This window comes from Gossypium arboreum, chromosome 7, assembly GCF_025698485.1.
Source record: "Gossypium arboreum isolate Shixiya-1 chromosome 7, ASM2569848v2, whole genome shotgun sequence".
Lineage (NCBI taxonomy): Eukaryota > Viridiplantae > Streptophyta > Magnoliopsida > Malvales > Malvaceae > Gossypium > Gossypium arboreum.
Window position 1 is genome coordinate 86,399,115 of NC_069076.1, and position 14,011 is coordinate 86,413,125.

The 14,011-nt window shown below is 33.5% G+C and overlaps 2 protein-coding genes across 3 annotated transcripts; one reads left to right on the forward strand and one right to left on the reverse strand.

The window, feature by feature from the left end:
- The first annotated feature begins 1,049 nt into the window (after positions 1-1,049).
- LOC108452463 (asparagine synthetase [glutamine-hydrolyzing] 1-like) lies at positions 1,050-4,559 on the forward strand. Of its 2 annotated transcripts, XM_017750265.2 has the most exons (13): positions 1,051-1,341; positions 1,512-1,650; positions 1,900-1,995; positions 2,090-2,231; positions 2,320-2,510; positions 2,597-2,758; positions 2,860-2,940; positions 3,025-3,246; positions 3,345-3,479; positions 3,552-3,632; positions 3,719-3,805; positions 3,892-3,999; positions 4,072-4,559. In XM_017750265.2, the coding sequence occupies exons 1-13, from the start codon at positions 1,262-1,264 to the stop codon at positions 4,300-4,302; spliced, it is 1,755 nt and encodes a 584-aa protein (XP_017605754.1). In that variant the 5' UTR covers positions 1,051-1,261; the 3' UTR covers positions 4,303-4,559. The 2 variants fall into 2 exon arrangements, with proteins under 2 accessions (XP_017605746.1, XP_017605754.1); XM_017750257.2 differs by having other exon boundaries at positions 1,050-1,341; positions 3,345-3,632.
- On the reverse strand, positions 4,226-7,356 carry LOC108452477 (protein PMR5-like). The gene is made up of 5 exons (XM_017750275.2): positions 6,880-7,356; positions 6,605-6,776; positions 5,787-5,965; positions 5,505-5,663; positions 4,226-4,982 (listed from the first exon to the last, which is right to left on the reverse strand). The coding sequence occupies exons 1-5, from the start codon at positions 7,203-7,205 to the stop codon at positions 4,649-4,651; spliced, it is 1,170 nt and encodes a 389-aa protein (XP_017605764.1). The 5' UTR covers positions 7,206-7,356; the 3' UTR covers positions 4,226-4,648.
- Between the last annotated feature and the right edge of the window lie 6,655 nt (positions 7,357-14,011).

Genomic DNA, 14,011 nt, shown 5'->3' on the forward strand with positions numbered 1-14,011 from the left:
TCAAATATTTGACATCTTCTTTTATTTTGTTTATTACTGCCTCATCTCTTTCTCAATCTAACCTTAACATACAATTTTATATTTACTTACTTTGAAACTTACGCTTTCTTTTTACAAATATTATTTTTCTTTTTTAAAAGAAATTTCAAAAACATCTTAACTATTGCTTGATATTAGTTTAGTTAGACTTTTTTATGGATTTTTCAAATTGTCTATCATAATTTGGTTCGGTTCTATTTTTAATTTTTTATCTTTAATTTTAGTTTTGAATTTTAGATTTATTTTCACAAAATAAACTTTGTTTTATAGTTTTTGGATTGTAAAATACAATATATATATATATATATATATTTTATAAATATTTCTAGGAAACAATAATTTTTCAAGTAAATAAAAATTAGCAATAAATTTTACATGCTATTTTTGAAAAATTATTTTATATAGAAATTTTAAATTATTTCACTATTTTATATGTTAATTCTATATTATAAAAAATTTGATTCAACTTGAGTAGTCTCAATTTTTAATTTTTATTTTATAAACCGTTCAAACACTTTTATTCGAGTTAGTTTTAATTTTTTTTTCTTAGCTCTATTTAATGTGATATATAATATGAGCGTAGTTCTTCTAACTATAAAAATTCACATAAAATATAAAAAATAAAAATAGGTCACATGGCAATGAAATCTTAGAGGTGTTAGTATAGGTGGAGGCTATGGAGTCTAGTTTTAATTAATCGAATATGTTTATTTTTCAATTTAAAAATATTTAAAAATTAAAAATAAATAAAAAGGAGAGAAATCAATTTTCTAATTTCAGTTGATGGTATTTGAAGTGAAATGAATGAACGGCCTAGATTGCATCGCCAACGGAGAAAATGAGCAAAATGAAAAAAAAAAAAACAATACTTTTGACCCCACCGGAGAAATGGATAAAATGGGTCACCATGGTGGAAGGGTAAAAACCAATCACTTGACACCAAGTGGTGGAAAGAGATAGTTGTGTCGCGCGACGAAACAGAGAGAAAGCCCCTAAAGTTTTGCAACTATAAATACGTGGCATTTTCATCAAGTTTTGGAAAAACAGCTTACGTTACGTATTACCTTTCCCCTGTTTTTAGCTCCTCTGTTTTCTCTGTTCATTTCGCAGCATCTTTCTTCGGGATTTAAGGATATCCATTACTTTATTTAGTTCTTCTCCTTGACAAGCCCCCCCCCCCCAAAAAAAAAGGTGTTCTTGTTTTTTTTTTTTTGAAAGAAAAATGTGTGGGATTTTAGCTGTTTTGGGTTGTTCTGACGATTCTCAGGCAAAAAGGGTTCGAGTGCTGGAACTTTCCCGCAGGCAAATTCATCTTTTTTCCTTTTAGCTACTTTTGATGGTTGTGTCTTTAAAACACGTTAACTCAATATTAGCATAAATAAATAAATAAATTACTTAGTCTATCTATCAATTAATTAGTGTCTAATTGGAGTAGTAGAGAAATAGTGAGCTGAAAATTGATGTATAAACAGGCTGAAACACCGTGGTCCAGACTGGAGTGGCCTCCACCAACATGGAGACTGCTATTTGGCCCATCAACGCCTTGCCATCGTTGATCCTGCTTCGGGTGACCAACCTCTCTTTAACGAAGACAAGAGTGTTGTTGTCACGGTAGGTCTCTGCGTATTCGGATATGAATCATATCACACTCCAAACCAAATAACATATTTGCTGCTTAATATATTCCCTTTTTGCCGATGATGGTCACTTGGCCGAATGTAATATACCTTCGAAATGAATAATAAAAGAAACCATACTGGCACTTATATTTTCAAATTTGGCGGCTAATAATGACACTCTGGAAATAGTTTGTAATTTTAAGTTTACTGATGGAGATGAACAAAATGTGCTGAAAACTAGGTGAATGGAGAGATTTACAACCATGAAGAACTGAGGAAGAAATTGGTAAACCACAAGTTCAGGACTGGCAGTGACTGTGATGTTATTGCCCATCTGGTAAGTTTCAGGCATAAATCTGATTTTGGGTTTCAATTTCTCTAGCTTGTGTTTGCGAATTCTTGCTCTAATTTAAACTTAAACTATGTGATAGTACGAGGAGTATGGGGAAGACTTTGTGGATATGATGGATGGAATCTTCTCATTTGTGTTGCTTGATACCCGAGACAACAGCTACATTGTTGCACGTGATGCTATTGGGGTCACATCCCTCTACATTGGCTGGGGACTTGACGGTATTCAATCTTTGCATCGATTTCCAGCTCTTGAAATCTGGGTTTTAGTCAGTTTTTTGCCAACTCCCTACTTTTTTTTAATATTCAGGTTCGGTTTGGATATCTTCCGAAATGAAAGGATTAAATGATGACTGTGAACACTTTGAGTGCTTTCCTCCTGGTCACTTGTACTCCAGCAAAACAGGAGTATTTAGAAGATGGTACAATCCACCATGGTTCTCTGAGGCCATTCCATCAGTTCCATACGATCCCCTTGTTCTAAGACGTGCTTTTGAAAATGTAAGATACGATGAAGAAACAACCCAACACTTAAAAGAACATTTCTAGTAATTTTATCTCACAGGTCGCATCGAATGTATTTGCAGGCTGTGATCAAAAGACTGATGACCGATGTACCTTTTGGAGTTCTTCTATCTGGAGGTCTCGATTCATCGTTGGTTGCTTCTATCACAGCTCGATACTTGGCTGGTACCAAGACTGCTAAACATTGGGGAAGCCAGCTCCATTCTTTTTGTGTTGGCCTCGAGGTAAAGTGGTATAATATGTGATAATGAAGCCTTAAAAGTATAGCTTTATAGGTTTGTTCGTTGAAACTTTTTTTTTTTTTTTGTGGTCGGTTTATTTGCAGAATTCACCAGATTTGAAGGCTGCAAGGGAGGTTGCAGAATATCTGGGAACGGTTCATCATGAGTTTCACTTTACTGTTCAAGTATTTACTGAAGATTTACTAATACTTCTATTTCGTGTTTAATAACATCCTTGGACAAAGCTAAACTTCCTTCTAATGTTGCAGGATGGTATTGATGCCATCGAAGATGTCATCTACCACATAGAAACCTATGATGTTACCACAATCAGGGCAAGCACTCCAATGTTCTTGATGTCGCGGAAGATCAAGTCTTTAGGGGTGAAGATGGTTATATCTGGTGAAGGTTCTGATGAGATTTTTGGTGGGTATTTGTACTTCCACAAGGCACCAAATAAGGATGAATTCCACCACGAAACCTGCCGTAAGGTGATGGATCCATCTTATATAGCACTTGATTACTACCAGGGGAGTTTGAATGTAAGAAGATACTGAGATTTGGTCTATTTTGTTGCTTTTTTATGCAGATAAAGGCTCTTCACCAGTATGATTGTTTGAGAGCTAACAAAGCAACATCTGCATGGGGATTGGAGGCTCGAGTCCCATTCTTAGACAAGCAATTCATCAATGTTGCCATGTCTATAGACCCTGAATCAAAGATGGTAAGCAATCAATTTATTGTTGTCTTGGAATTGCTTGGTTCATTATACATGCTTCTCTATTTCATGAATCAGATAAAAAAGGATGAAGGACGCATCGAGAAGTGGATTCTTAGGAGGGCCTTCGATGATGAAGAACATCCCTATCTGCCAAAGGTATTATCATATAATCTTCTCCTGTCTTTGGCATATGTCCACAACACAAGTAACCAAACTAACATGTTTTGTTTGATGCCCTGCAGCATATCCTTTACAGACAGAAAGAACAGTTTAGTGATGGTGTGGGTTATAGTTGGATTGATGGTCTCAAAGCACATGCTGACCAACATGTAAGTAACATCATCTCATTTCCATGTGGAATCAAGTTAAAAAAGAGTGATGGGATGACTTATTGATTTTCACCTTATACTTTCAGGTAACCAATAAGATGATGCGTAACGCATCTAACATCTTCCCTCACAACACACCAACTACAAAAGAAGCTTACTACTACAGGATGATTTTCGAGAGATTCTTCCCTCAGGTGATTTTCCGAAACTCCACAGTTAGGATCTATTTATAACTGTAAGTAACAATAATTGCTTGGTTTAAACAGAATTCGGCAAGATTGACCGTACCTGGAGGAGCTACCGTAGCATGCAGCACTGCTAAAGCAGTTGAGTGGGATTCTGCCTGGAAGAATAACCTTGACCCTTCAGGCAGGGCCGCCCTGGGAGTCCATCTCTCTGCTTACAACGCCGAGACTCCACTCAGCAACATGCCATCCAAGGTTATCGACAATATACCACGGATGATTGAAGTTCCCGGAGTTGCCATACAGAGCTAGTACCTGCCTACAGGAAGGAAAGCAGAACACATGAATTGAATAATTCAGAGTAGAATTTGTGGCATATATCCATGAAACTTCATAATTCTCTGATGTGTACTATAAGCGGTGTTTATGAGTAACTAAAACAATTTCTGATTGTTTGATCACCGTCTGTTGTTGTCATCGACATGTTGCTTAAGCTTTTGAAACTATGTTGTTGATAATTTGCACTGGAAAGTTAATCGTTAATGAGAATCTTCACTTCAAAATGATAATGTATTGCTTAATAATGAAGGCTACACTAACCTATCATCAAAATCAATAGTAACCATATTACTATAAAATGAAGTGAACCAGATCGAAACTAGTAGAATAATACAGTATAAAATAGTTCATTCCAAGTATCAGGTAATCCGGGAAGGCACCAATGGCTACAATCAGCTGACTTTTGCGGGTTAGCCCTCTGAGAAGGGCTGAAATCACCACGGTAAATTGATGGGTGCCCGTCTTTCCTAAGCTCAGAGAGCATTGTTATGTCCATCAAATATGTAGGAACATGCATCTCCCTGATGACTTCATTCACTACACCCATCTGATCTGCATATGCACTGGTGTACGTAGTTCCTTTCATTGGTTCCGTCTCTCCATAACAGTTTTTTGCAGTCGTCGCAGTTGCTGCAGCACTCCATTCATTTGGACTGTCAATGGAGTTAACCAAACAAAATCATTGAATTATCAAAACAGAGCAATATGGTCATCCATGCATTATCATGACCTTTTTGTGAGGGACATAGGCCCAGTTGCAAGGTGTGGTCGCAGTAGGGCATCTTGCACACGTTTACTGTAACATTTCTAAGCATCATTTAAAATAAAGGGCTATTGGCCACCGACACTAAAAGTGGTTTAAAAAGAAACTTCAGTCACTGTTTCACGACGTTACAGTTGTAAAAAGAGAACAATAAAACCAGTCAAATCAAGTAAATACATTATTAGTTGTATCGTACTATGTTGATATTATGGGGTATCAGAACCTCAAGTAGATATTTTCTGCTATCATATGATTCAGATCTTCCTAACCAGCCACAACCCCTCTTATTCTTTAATAAATTTAATTTAATGAAAATAAAAAATTTAGATTCATACAAAAAGCCTTTAAATCAAAGACATCTGCAATTGCAATTTAAATCCGATGGTAGATTCCAAACAACTGAGAGACTTACTTGTAATGGTCGGGGGAAGCAGACTGGAAAAAGACTCTGGTTCTAGTTATGTCGACATTGGAGTCAACCCAATTGGCCCATGTTCTTAGCCCTTTCTCCATAGCAACCAAACGATCCATGTCCTGGTAATATTTACCTCCTGATTGAATCAAATCCCACCTGCCAAGATTTACCTCAAACCATTCAAAAATAAACAAAAAAACAAAATCCCATTTGATATCCCTCATTCAAGACTTTTCACAAACATAAAAGCAACACCAGTAAGGAACTGTTTTAGCCTACCCTCGAAGAGATCCTTCATGACCCCACCAATGGCCTGTGTTAAACACCAGCACGTCGGCCATTCGCCAGGCGTTTCCATTTCCAGCTATGTCGTCTAACTTTACAATCCTCTTCCCTTGCATCACATCTACGTCCACCAAAAATGGAGCTCGAAAATATGATATGGATACACCATATTCCTGCATTCATCATTGTAAACAAAATTCAACCCACAAGATGCTCACTGTTCTTAATCATTTGGGATTACTTAGTGGAAACAATAGTCTGTATCTGATACAATTTAATACAAAAATATGAAATATCATCTCTCATAGATAAAGAATTATTGTAATTAAAAAAAAAAGAGCATGTCTCTATATTAGCACAAAAATAATATGGGGAAAAAAGAGACTAGGTAGTGGCTTTTAGTTGGCAAGTATTAGCACGATATTTGACAAAATAGTTCTCACTTCGGGTCCCTCAAACGTCAAATTCATGTCTCAGCTTTAGCTAAAAGCAACTGCTATAAGGACATGTGCTTTAAACCACTTTTAGGCCATCAAGTGTAAAAGCTTTGAACAAAAATCTACTTATAAAAACTTGAAAAAGCTTCAACACTATTTGCAAAAGCAAATTTTGGGTTCAGATATTTTGAAAGACACTATCTGCCAAAGGAAATTTGGGATCCTCTTTTTTTTTTTTTTCGTTGTATTAATATGTGTTTGATACAAGTATATAAAAATGGTCAAAATAGGTTGCTTACAGCCTGTAACCAGTGTAGAAAGAAGGTAAGGGAATGGAATAAAGTAGAAATTAGGTTAGATAAGAGGAAGACTGACCAGGAACTTGAAAGTAGAGAGAGGCATTGCTCTGTTCATCTGAGTCTGGGTTTGGGGGTTGGCAGCTAAAATCATACAAATCAAAGACTCAAATTGATTCCTTCCCAGTGAATCACCAACGAACATCACTGTTTTCCCTCTCATTTTCGACAAAAAAACAAGCCCATCGAACCTGACATTAACATACTACAACATAGATTATCACAAAATGTAAAACAAATCAACTAAAACTGTGGGGGGGGGAATTTTTACAAAAAAAAAAGTTTATCTGATACCTTGGGAGCTGACAATTGAGAGGCTGCCATCGATATTTAAGGTAACCGGAATCAGGTCTCCCAGACATTTGACAGTTGAATTCAGCGTCTATGGCTGGGCAGTTCGAGTATTGGTACAATGGGTAAGTATCATCACGGACCCAAGTCCCTGCAAACAATGCACAAGTAGTTCGGTTGGTTTGGAACATTGGCCTTGGATGTTGGGGGTAGCTACGGTGGTTCCTCAAGCTCAATATCAGAGCAGAGAAAGTTGTGTGAGACTGAAACAAAGCTAGAAAAACAAAGGTTAGACATGGCTTGAATAGATGAGAAGAAACAAGGGTCATTTTGAAGAGAAAGCAAGCCAAAGGAAAAAGCCAAAATAAGAAAGGAGATAATAAAGAAGAGAAAAGAGGGAGGAAACTGGAAAGGAATAGTAGTGCAGTATTATTACTATATAAAAAAGAAAGAATGTGGGGGCTTTAAGGCCATGGTGATTTGTGAGGTTCTTATAAAAGAGTGGTGCTTTTTTGTTGTGTTGTGGTCTAGATGATAGGCCATCACGTGAGCTTAGCATGGTGTGTTTCTCAACTTGGCGGTGGATTTGAATTTGTGTTTTTTAATATTTTCACTCTACCACCATTCATTCAAAATTAAAAGGTATAATCACATGTTTAGTCCTCAGTTTTTACAAAAAAATTATATTAGATTTTCATTTAACTTTTTTCCTTTTTTAACTCTTGAATTTGTACTTTTTTATCAAATCAATTCAAAATAAATAGACAATATAACAAACATTAATTTTGTTGACATGGACATACAAGTGGACTACCATATGGATATTAACAAGTACTTAATTTTTTTAAAAATTCAAAAAAATTTAAAGTTATTAAAATTATTTAAAAACTTTATAAAAACAAAAAATAAAATTTTAAAAATTAATTAATTGCTAATGTCGCATCCGCGTCAGTAGTTCATGTGTATATCCATATCATCAAAGTTAACATTTATTAATTTTTCCATCCATTTTGAGATAATTTAATAAAAAAAGTACAAATTTAAAAGTTAAAAGAGACGAAAAATTAAATAAAAAACTAAAATGATATTATCTATAAAATCGGAGGACTAAATAAGTGTCAAATTAAAATATGGTTGGATACACTACACTACCATTAGCTTCAACTAGCAGACTCACTTAGGGGCGGAGCCAAGGGGGGCTGGCAGGGGCCCGGCCCCCTTAAAATGAAAATTTTTAACTTTAGTCTTTTTATAATTTTTAAAAATTTAAATTAATATATGGTAAAATTATACTTTGGCCCTCCAAAAATGAGAAAAATTTTGATTTAATCCTTTAAAAATTATAAAGATATAGGTTATTAAAATGGTGAAATTTCACTTTTGTTATCATAAAAATATACAACTTTATTCCGACTCCCCTCAAAAAATTTTATAGTTTCACCCTAGACTCACTTTAATACAATCATAGGGCTCTTGGTAAACAAAATGGAAGTTACATCCAAAAGAGATGCGTGAATGAGATATTGTAAAATACTTACCAAACCAGCAATAGCATTAACGCTTTTTGTTTATATATGTAATATTATGAAGGTATTTTCCATGTTTTTTTTATGATTCATGAACACAATTTTTTTTAAGGTTCTTAACTATTATTTCCAACAATGTTGTCAATTTGAACTTGAGTTTTCTCTCCATGAGTGAAATGTGTCTCAACATTGCACCTAATATGTATTAGTAAAATACAATATCAAATCAACCAGAGGCAAAATTAGTGGGGTTGGCAAAGGCCGCACCCCACTAAATTTTGTAAAATTATTTTTAAGTCCAAGTTTTAAGTTTTTTTATTTTGATATTATAATTAGTGTTTAAAAAAAAGGACAAATTTGTGTTTTTTCCCAAAGTTTTTATTTTGATTTCTTTTATAGAGTTTAATTTTTTAATGATAAATTTAGTAATATTTTTAGTTTAATTTGGTAAACTAATACAAAATAGTATCTAAACATTAATCTGGTAAAAATAAAGTTTAATAATTGCAATATCTAAGTATAAATGGTATCTAAATATTAAGTAGGTAAAGAAATTATAACAACCCCTACCCGTATCTGTCGCTGGAATAGAGTACGAGGCATTACCGAGAAGCACGAAACACTTATAGATAATTTAAATACATTTTCATAACAACTTGTCTCGATTTCATAGTCTTTGAAATATCATCTTTATGCAAATAACACACATGAGGTACATAATTCCGTAGTTATAAATGAACACATTTATCAAACATATTCCATGTTTTTATATATATATCAGTCTCAAATTTACATGTATCAATTACCATCACTTCCTCGTATTTTAGACAAATACGTGTAACAATTCATAAATATGCAATTCACTAACTCTTCCTGCCAATCACGATTTAAATTGCCAAATCATTTATTGAGCCCAATTTCAATGTACACTAAAATCTATCATATAAATTTGGATGTACGTATTCATCAATAAATTCCATGTACAGATATCATCATCTCTTATTTCCACATACATTTACTTTGCACATTCATGAATTCAAATAGCATATACAAGACATACCAATGTATTTCAGGTACGTTTTCATGATATTTCATTTCGAACTCAAATTATTTCATACTAGAAGTTTTCTCATTAACTCATTTGGAATACCAATTCATACGGATAATACACTCAAGGCGTAGAAATATATAATCACAAATGAACTCATTCATCAATCGAGTTTTATGCTCATGTCTCATCAACTCGTATTTCCTTATGTCACATAGTTCCATGTAATACTTACCAAACTTTTTCAAATTAGTGAACATCTTACGGAATTGGTCTGCACCGATATGCACTAAATTTCACTGACAATCACTGATGCCATAGCATAGCTATGGTCTTTTCACTAGAATGCCATAGCTCAGCTATGGTCTTACATTTTATACACATATCACACTGATGTCTTATCCGAGATATGGTCGTATACGTAATTCACTTGTCACTTGTAGCGAAGCTATCACTATTCATCGATCGGTGCCGAGCTACCATTTTCATTGATCGGTGGCAAGCTACCACTTTTACTTGTCATTTGTCCTTGATCGATAAGTGTAGCTGAAGCTATCACTTATCACTTTCATTTGTCCTTGATCAGATAAGTGTAGTCGAAGCTATCACTTATCACTTTCATTTGTCCTTGATCAGATAAGTGTTGCCGAAGCTATCACTTATCACTTTCATTTGTCCTTGATCAGATAAGTGCAGCCGAAGCTATCACTTATCACTTTCACTTGTCATTGATCAGATAAGTGTAGCCGAAGCTATCACTTATCACTTGTTGCCATGGTCCAACCATGGTATTTTCCTTCAATTCATCTTGTCACTGAATTGTAATGCTCAATTTGATCATTTATTCAATTTTCATGTTTTTACATTATTCGCGATTTTATCATCAATACATATAAAATAACACATCATGAAATTCATAAAATTAACAAATGGTCACTAAAATTTAGTTATACAAACTCACAAGTACGATTTTTGTATTATAACGATATTCATAATTTCATAATAAATATTCCAAATAAAACATTATATCATTTCTAATTCAACATTTATCGATTATAATCGGGCATTTGATCAAGTCATTCATATATATATATATATATTTACTTTTCCTCCTCCTCCTCTCCATCCACATCCTTAGTATAAATAACACACTTGTAAGTAACATCATCCATAATTTTCACTATTTACTTATGTGAATATTCAAGCTGTCTATCCGTGTCATAGTCACTAAATCATTTTTATCTTGAGCTACAGAACTCGAAATTAAGATCCATAAATTTTCCCAGAAACTAGACTCATATGTTTTCTTGCCATAAAAATTTCATAATTTTTTGGTTGGGCCAATTAATACAGTTTATTCATTGAAGTCTCCCCTGTTCTGTTGTCTGACAGTTCTGACCCTTGTTCACTAAAAATTAATTATCTCATCGTACAGGATTCGAATAATGTTCCCGTTTGTTTCTCTTAAAAATAGACTCATTTAGGATTCTAAACATATAAATTTAAGCCCCTAATTGTTTTAATCCAATTTTGGTGATTTTCAAATTCAAAACAGGGGAACCTGAAATCATTCTGACCTTATCTCACAAAATTTATCATATCTCATGATTTACAATTCCATTGCTTACATAATTTCTTCTATAAGATACTAGACTCAATAAGCTTTAATTTCATATTTTATTCACCCTCTAATTCCATTTCTACAATTTTGGTGATTTTTCAAAGTTACACTACTGCTGCTATCTAAAACAGTTTTAGTGCAAAGTGTTGATTTCTATTTTTTCCCAAATTTCACAATTCATACAATTCAGTCCTTACTCAATTAACCCCTCAATTAAGATAATTTTCTCAATTAATACTTTTCCTAGACATTAAAAGTTATTTCATAACTATTGAAATTCAGAATTTCCACATGAAACTTTAACTTCAAACTCTTTTACAATTAGGTCCTAAACATTCACTTTCTATTCAATTCTTTCAATAAAATCAGCATATAAACAATTTAAAGCTCTAATTCCATGCCAAATCATCATATAGTTCCAGCACATATTCATAGCAACTTTCAATTTCTTTCATAGAATTAAAAACTAATGAATTCAACAAGTGGACCTAGTTGTATAAGTCATAAAAACACAAAAATTTCAAGAAATAATCAAGAATTGAACTTACTTGCAGTAAAAATATGAAAAACCAGCTTGAAGGAACTCTTCCATGGTGTTTTTGCTGATGAGAATACAGAAAATAAAGAGAAATCTAGATAATTCCACTTTAGTCCTAACCTTATTAAGTAAATTTTGCAATTTTCCAATTTTGCCCTTAATTCTCCTTATTTTCTTGCTGATTTCATGCCTTGCCGTCCAGCCCAAAGAGACTTTGGGTCTATTTGCCTTTTAAACCCTCTTTCTTTTATCATTTAAGCTATTTAATCATTTCCCACAATTTTACATTTGATACAATTTAGTCCTTTTTGTTCAATTAACTATCAGAACTTTAAAATTTCTTGACGAAACTTTAATACTAACTTATTAACGCTTCATAAATATTTATAAAAATATTTATGGCTCGATTTAAAATTCCCGAGGTCTCAATACCTCGTTTTTCGATTCTAATTATTTTAATATTTATTTTTAGTACGCTATTCACTATTTCAATTTTTTTTCTAACTTCACATTTAACTTATACTCACTAAATTAATAATATTTCCTACTCATTTGTCGGATTTAGTGATCTCAAATCACTGTTCTAACACCACTGAAAATTAGGCTGTTACAGAAATAATGTTAAATAATTATAATATCTAATACAAAGTGAACATTAACTTATTTTATTTTCCTAAAATTTGGTAATCAAGATTGTCCTGAATTTAAAAATACATTAGTAAAAGTAGTCCCGACTCGTGCATATTTGATAAAAATATCTCGACCCCTTATCAACTATTCTGACTTCGCCCCTAAGATCAACGCCTTCATTACCCTCACTAAGAGTATGTTTGACATAAAATCAATAATGGTAGTAACATCCAATTCAATTTCCAGTTAGTGATATTGTTATAAGTAAGATGTAAACCATCTCGAGAGCCCAAAATTCAGTTTCCACATGAAGAATATGATGGTATGATCCTATAATCCAAGTTTTATTATGATCTCTACCAAAAGCACTAGCACCACTAGCACCAAGGTTACTAATGGAGGAACTATCAGAGTTAAGTTTGCGCCAACTAGCTAGAGGCTTCTGCCAAGAAATTCCAATAATGGAGGGGATCAGAATATGTTTAGGAGTGAAGGCAACAACAAAAAAATCCAATAATTTGTTAATAGCTCATTGCATGGTATTTTCACAGATGGTTTCATTGCTGAAGACAGTAGGCAGTCTTTCTAAAGCACTTACTAGCAACTCGAGGTATATTAGTTAAAACTTGTTGATCTATTGTGGAACATCAATTGGATATGAGATTAGGCGTGTGTCATGAGTTAACCGGTATATTAACAAGTTCAAGATTTGATCACTTGTTAAAAAGAATAATCACTTATTGCACTACGTGCTAGTTCAAATCCACAAATACTAGTGCTTAAGCGGCTAATTTCACTGTTGCTCTTCTCATGTTTTACCTTTTCTCATGTTTACAAAATTTTCAATTCATTTGCATTAGTGGGGGAATGTTGGTAATGCAAAAAAATATTTTCTTTGTTTTTTAGAATGTTTTCGGTTGAGGAAAATCCTCTAATTGTTGCAAAATATTAATCCTCTGCTATTTTTGAAAACTGACACTGTTATTTTATCATTTTGCCCCTTTGAAAATTATATAAGTAGCATACCATTCTTCTCATTTTTGACAACAACAATCAATCTTTTCTCCCACAACTCATCTATTTCTTTTAGAGCTTTTGTTTTTCGGTTTTGATTCCTTTGTGAGAAGAGCAATACCAATTGTGATCCACCTTTTTTATTTGGTTGTATGAATATTGACGTACAGTATTAACTTTATGAGGCGACATTCACTACACCATTACACCAATCAAGATGGATTTGCTTCTAAGGAAGTAGTTTTTCCACGGCACAGTGGTTCTTTCGTTATTTACGCTCAATTGGTTTTTTTTTTTTGTCAATGCTAACAATTTTTGTTTTAGAGTAGTATATTTCTAACAATTTAGAAGTAAATCCGTAACTACTGTTTAAACATGTTTGTCACTGTACCACCCCATACCCGACCCGATCGTCGGGTTTGAGCTACAGTGTGCCACATCCATTGCCAAGGCAACTACAAATAATTCGCAACTAAATTAAACAATTATGACTAAAATCAAACGAATATACATTCATTAAACATACTTAAGTAACTACGAGTTTCATTTATATATGCCACTAATAACATACAACTGATCAACCATATATTTATATTTATATATATTAGAACTAGCTTACGAAGATGAAAGTCTAGTTGTAATATTATTTAATACTATGGAACCTAACCTACTAGGTACATGCCAATTATAACTAAGGTGGAACAACCAAACATTGCTAAGGCCGGGATTGTGGATGGGATGCTGAGATTGATGTTCAG